General features: G+C 52.0%; 1 protein-coding gene across 1 annotated transcript in view; it reads right to left on the minus strand.

Moving 5' to 3' along the window:
* Positions 1-23: 23 nt before the first annotated feature.
* MTA2 (metastasis associated 1 family member 2) overlaps positions 24-6,178 on the minus strand; it is a 13,932-nt gene continuing 7,777 nt past the window's right edge. Inside the window, exons 9-18 of the mRNA XM_015422707.1 lie at positions 5,127-5,315; positions 4,814-4,888; positions 4,589-4,647; positions 4,402-4,499; positions 3,986-4,125; positions 2,835-3,063; positions 2,641-2,730; positions 2,121-2,239; positions 1,368-1,516; positions 24-272 (exon numbers count right to left, since the gene is read on the minus strand). Coding sequence (XP_015278193.1) covers positions 101-272; positions 1,368-1,516; positions 2,121-2,239; positions 2,641-2,730; positions 2,835-3,063; positions 3,986-4,125; positions 4,402-4,499; positions 4,589-4,647; positions 4,814-4,888; positions 5,127-5,315 — 1,320 coding nt within the window. The 3' untranslated portion in view covers positions 24-100. The remainder of the gene's footprint in view (positions 273-1,367; positions 1,517-2,120; positions 2,240-2,640; positions 2,731-2,834; positions 3,064-3,985; positions 4,126-4,401; positions 4,500-4,588; positions 4,648-4,813; positions 4,889-5,126; positions 5,316-6,178) is intronic.

The following is a 6,178-nucleotide window of genomic DNA, read 5'->3' on the forward strand; positions in this document are numbered from 1 at the left end:
CCCGCCAGACAGGGCTCAGACACCGAAATAAAGGGGTGGGTGGGTATTAGATGAGATGGCTACAAGGATCCTAGAGGGGATGCCAGAGAAGCGACAGCGCTCAGTCTTCCAGGATGATGGGCTCGCTGGTGCTGGCAGGATGGGCTGGGGGCACGGGCACCAGCGGAGCCACCACAGGCCGGAGAGGCAGCACCGACTTCACCTTGAGTGGCAAGTTGGGCCTGCGGGCAGCCCGGCGCATCTCCAGGTGACTCAGGGCCTTGCGGAGTGCCCTACGGAGGGAGGAAGGGAGAGGAGAGCCAGTTAAAAACAAAATAAGAGACCCCAATGCAGATGACAGGTTACGTGGGGCAGATCCCCGGACAGCATAATGTGCCAGAAGATGCAGCGCTCAGCCTGGCACGGTGGCAACAGAAAGTACCCGAACTTGGGCCTGGTTTTTTTTGACAGGCACAAATAGCAAGATGTATCCCCCCCCCCCCCCCCCCACACACACACGCCTCTCCCTTCTGGCCAGAAACATCTGGTGTATTTCTAGGCATGACCAGCAGCAGGCTAGGGTTTAGGAGGGCCTATTGTGGTGTTCGATATGCCTTATGATGTAGGGTAAGCCTCGCTCTGAAAAGCAGCATGAGGAAAACTGCACCGCAGTCAGGAAGGAGGGGGGGCTAAGTTAATGATGGGCAGGCCTATGGGATAGCCGTCCATCTAGCTTCTTGACAATCTCAGCATTTAGTTAAAATGAAGCAGGTAGACCTCACGCCCACAGATAAGGACTTGTGACGAGCAAGAGTGTGGTCTGTGAGGCTGCTCTTCCCTCTGCGTTCCTGCCTCCCCCCTCCCTTTCGTAGTCTTTACACCAACCCCACAGTCCTTGCCAGAAATAACCAGAGTCCTATGAAGATCCCAAGTACTCAGTGGACATAATACGAAGTAAAATCTTCAAAAGAATTACTTTGCACCAAGAACCTTTTATTTTTAGCAGAAAGATTTGGGGGGGGGGGGATCTGCCCCTGGGCAGCAACCTGTCTGAACTCTTGACCTAGAAACCACCAATGGTTCAAAACACAGCAGGACATTCCCCTCCAGCCCAGAATTTGTAGGAAAGGGGGAGCTTTTAAGTCAGGAGATAGCAACCCAAGCAGCAGCAGCAGCAGTCAACCCCACTGGGGAGGGGGGCTTCCTTCTGTAATTTGCAAGCTGCAACATGGATACTGGCACAAACTCCATCCCTGTGGCAGGACAGCTGATAACAAGAGTCAGATATCAACCCTGTGCCAGAGAAGGGATAGGCTAACAGTGTCTTCCCACCCCACCCCCGTCCTGCTCACCCCACACTGCCTCGCGAAGAATCCCTTCCCCAGTACCTGGTGTCCTTGGTTGCCACAAAAACGACAGGGTTGGGGGCGTCGGCCGGGTTCAGCTTCTGACGCTTGATGGCGGGCTGAGCGCTCGACCTCATTCCGGAAGTCATGGGCCGCCCGTTGGCCGAGAAGGGGAGCCCGCCCCCTGCCACCTGCACCCGGTCGCACACAGAGCTATCAGCGAGAGGAACCCCCCCAAAAGCAGCGTCCACCTCTGGCTGGCTCCACCCCCCTCCCGTCCTGAGCTAAGCCTTGCCTTGCGCTAAAAATAGGAGGAGCTATTGGCTTGATTGTGGGGAGCTCAGACTAAGAGATGTGAAGACTCAGGAAGGGGCGGAGAGACAAAATTCATATGCCAGCAGCCTTCCGAACCAAATAAATGTATGCCTATCCCCACCTCCACCAACCAGGGAAGAGAATGACAAATTTTGGAAAGATGTGAGAAGTGCTACAAAAGTACTCCTGGCCAGAGTGAACATTATAGGGATTTGGTATAATATAAAAGAATAATACACCACCCCTTTTCAAAATGTCATTTCAAATTGCAGTCCAACGTCTGGGTCTCTTCTCCCTCCTCCCCTACCAGTGTGCCAGAAGCTGTGCATCTCTATCACCTACCAGCTTCCGTGCACTTTTTCTGAAAACGGCACACTCCCCCTTCCTCTATGACCCGCTTTTGGCCACACTTGCAAAGGGTAACCCCCCCCCCCCGCAACTGTCCTGGATCCCCTCTCCCTTCGCCCCCCTGGCACTTACACTCTCGTATGCTCGTTTGCCCACGATGCCAGCCAAGCCTCGGTTCTGGGTCAGCTGATTTCTGTTGATGGGTGTCTTGGTGCCTCGGGGAGTTTTTGGCTTCAGAGGGGCCTGCGCAGCTAGAAAAGCAATGACATTATGCTGGGGGGGGGGAGGGGAATCACACAGAGAAAGACTCTCTGCCCCTCCTGTTTCGGAACGAAGTTCAGTTCTGATTCTTCCAGATTTCAGTGGAGAAACCTCAGTGGCTTGGTATAGTCAAATCTCCCCCCGCCCCAAGTCTATGGTTACCACGTAGGCCTACCTAGTCTCCAAACCACAGTTCGAAGGCAGGCCCTGGTTAACACTAACAGTTTTCCAAATTTGGATGCCACCGCAAAGTTGGGTGATTGTAAATTCTGAAGGAGGGGAATCCTTGGGCAAGGGAGGAGGAGAGAGCCCCAGAGCCAACAGCATAGTAGGTTGGCAGTCGAGCCGGTGCCATATCCAAACCGGGCCTAGGCAAGATCCACAGCCTTACCCAGCTCCTTGACTATGGTAGACAGTGGAAGCCGCACCAAAGGGTGGATCTTGAGGGGGGTCTTTGCTGCCTTGGGTAGCCGAATGGAGCCTGGAAGGAAGAAGCAGATAACCAGCGTGAGATCTGCTAGCCCCACCATCGATTCCAGTCTTCTCTTCCTCTGTTCCCCCCCCCCTCTCCTGACCCTCACGTACACTCTGCCTTGATGGCGTTGGCATTTATCGGTGCATAAGGACGCCGAGCGGCACGGCGTGGCTGCAGGATATCCCGGCACATGCGGCGTGCGATACGGGTCAGCTTGGTGGTCTGTAGCAGGAAGGTCTGCCGGTTCTTGGCCAGAAGCTTGGCCCGGTTGGCGCTGGTCGTGTACGGTGAGAGGCTCTGTGCTTCTGGCCGAGACATGTGGCCCCGGGAGTGTGGCTCCTGTGACCGGGCAGGGAGCAGAGAGAAGGAAGAGACGTCAGCACACAGATTGCTCGAGGAGGACGCAAGAACAGATGTTTGGCAGATCTCAAAGGATCTGTTCAAGGAACTGGCCAGATGTTCTTTAAAAACAACATTATTAGAGCAGCCAAAAAGATACTTTAAATCATCATCATGTTTGACACTCATGCTAATTTCAGACACAGTGACAGGACCGTTGCAGGGCAGGTGGCCAAACGGAATGGTGCCTCCAGCAAACAAGGTCGGTGTTTTTAGGCAGACCTTTGTCACTAATGCCTGCTTAGGTTCTTGATTCAGTCTAGAGAATCCTGCAGTTACAACAGCAGAAGTTCTTCTCTGCCACAAAACTGGAGGGGGGGGGGGAAGAGCAGCCCCTGCTCCTGCCTCTGCTAACAAAGGACATCATCATGGTGCAAAGAGAGGGAAGGGGCTACCTACAAAGTAGCATTCTGGGCTTCGTGGCATAGGATAGATGGCCTCTTGACAACGTGGGACTGGTCAGGAGACCCGTGTGACTAAAGGCTGCCACCTGATGAGGAGTCAGCTCAACCAAAAAGAGAAAAAGCAGCCAGTATCACTGCTGCACCTGCCAGTGTAGCTCTGTATGCTAAACAAAACCCACAATTTGGTCCTGAGCAGCTGCTGTCTTGGCTAGATGCAGGGGACTGAAGCCGGAAGTCTGGCTAAACAAAAAACCCTGCTTGTCACTAGGTATGCCGGCCGTTTCCACGCTAAGAGCCATTAAGCTCCGACTGGAAGCAAAACCAGAAGAACTTAAGGCTTTGCAAGGATAGACAGAGGTGGCCTTAAAAACACGATGACCCCTTCCCCCAAAAAGTTAAAACTGGGGACTTCGATGAGAACAAGGATCACCTGGGAGCATATTCTCAGGAGACTTTACCGTGACACTGCGTGCTGCTCCCTCAAGTTGTGTCGGGGTCTTCAGGCCTCCGTACTTCTTCCAGTAGATCCAGCAGGAAGCACAGAGGCGGCACTGCATGTTGGGGGGGCCCCAGGCGTACCACTGCGCCGACTGAGTGGCTGCGGGCGAGAGGGAAGTGGAGGGTCACCTGAGCTCAGTTCAGTGGCATCCCCCCGGGGCTCCTGTCCCCGAGGTCTAGGAGCAACTTGCTCTGGTTGGTTCTCAGGAGCCCCCCGCCCCCCAAACCCAAACTTGCATCTCCATCTCAGCACCAGGACTGAAAAGGTAAACCTGCCTGAACCAGGATGCCAGGGCAGCCCATCTCTTGCTCCTCTCCCCTATGGCAGAGATGTGCAGACATGTCCCCCCAGCCCCAACCCCAGGCAGGTACTTACTGTGGCAGCTCTCACAGGTCAGCCCCTTCTGGAAGCCGGCTCCGTTCATGCCAGGCTTGGAGCCCACCGAGATGATTTGGTTCGGATTGGGTTTCGTACTGGACGGGGAAGGCAATGGGGTTTAAAGGCCTGTGCGCAGAGCTTATCCGCTTCCCTCCCGCCAACACCTAGGGGAAGGGATACTCACTAGGTGGGGATGTACACCTGCTTCAGCTTGCTGTCGGCTTCAGCTGCTTTCAACCTTTTCTGCAAGGAAAGACAAGCTGCGTGAGGCATGGAAGCATTTTATCGGGAGGGAGCTGAGCCACCTCTGGAGCACTGAAGCCGCTTCATAAAGGGCTCCAGAGAAAGGGAAAACAGCCATTTCACCCTGCAACCTCTCCTAATTCACTGCAGAAACTGGCCTACCCACCTGCTGGATATACCGGTCTGTAGTTTTCCACATGTAGTAGAACTGCACGATGCTGGCCAGGGATTTCCACGGCAACTGCAAGGGACACAAATCTTCAAGAGCATGCACGGCTTCAGCCCATCCAAGTTAGCGTTGCAAAAAATATGCATAACCTCAAAAGCACACCCCAGCACCCCACAGCAGTTTTACTTCTGAGAAAGGGCACCACACTTGAACCTGGAAGTTCTGCCCCCTAATTCCCAGCTAGCCCAGGACAAAGTGAGATTACTCAGGCGAGAAAGGAAACTCTGCCAAACTCTGCAGCTGCACTCACAAAGTCCTGCCGGATGTCGTTGAAGTCTTTGCCGTATTTCTCCAGGGCCTCCTCGAAGAGCATCGCCTCCGAAGCCGACCACTCCTCCATCTCGTCCCTGCACAACACAGGGCCTCCCTGGGGCACCAACGTAGACATGGCTTTTGCCAGGTCATAGCCGTTCCGTTGCAGTGTATCCATTGCATGGAACTGCCAAGACAGATGGACAGAGCATGAGAAAAGTGAGAAGGAAAAGCTAACCTCTACAAGCTTGCTGGACCCCAAACCAGCAACCTGCAGTGAAGAATACATGTGTGTCACCTGTGGTTTTGGGAGCTCTGTCCAATACCACATCCTGATACTCTCCAGTTCCAGACTGATATCATGCCAAACTATGGTTAAAGAACTTAACCATGATTTTGGCATCATGTCTGAATTCTCAAACCATTATTATGCTCATCTCTGTGCCTCGACCGGATGCTGCTGTTTTTCTCTGCCTTTGGAAGCTCACAGCACAGTCTGAGTTCTAGACTTTGGTCAGTGCAAACTACTGTTCAGAGTGATGTGAGACTGTGTCTTTGTTTTCATAAGTTGAATTTGCACCCATCACAGAATTTTGCTTTTCTTATCTTAAGACATTAGATAACCTTGACAGCCGGGGTGGTGCTGGACTGAGGAAGCCTGTTCACAGTCACTCTCTCTACGAACCAAAAAGGGCTAAGCTAAACCATATATATAAAAGTACAAATATTTATTAGGTGTACACATGTTAAAGCTTTCCTGATTAAAAATTACTTTGTCTAAGATCAGACTATAAAAGCTTATCCACAATACATATGATGGGTAAATACTTTACAACTGAAAACTGACATTTTTTTTTTACAATTTCATTTCACTTTTTAATTCAGAATAAGTTGTGGAGGGGATATGGCTATACCCATGGCCCATCACTACTACCAGGAGTCCAATTATAAGTATACAAGTTAACTTTATCTTTGATAGAATCATTTTTTTTATTCAATAATAATTTCTTTTATACATTTGGACAGAATAATGAAGTTTCTTCTCCTTTC

The sequence above is a fragment of the Gekko japonicus genome, unplaced genomic scaffold (genome assembly GCF_001447785.1).
Source record: "Gekko japonicus isolate JY-2015 unplaced genomic scaffold, Gekko_japonicus_V1.1 scaffold2762, whole genome shotgun sequence".
NCBI lineage: Eukaryota > Metazoa > Chordata > Lepidosauria > Squamata > Gekkonidae > Gekko > Gekko japonicus.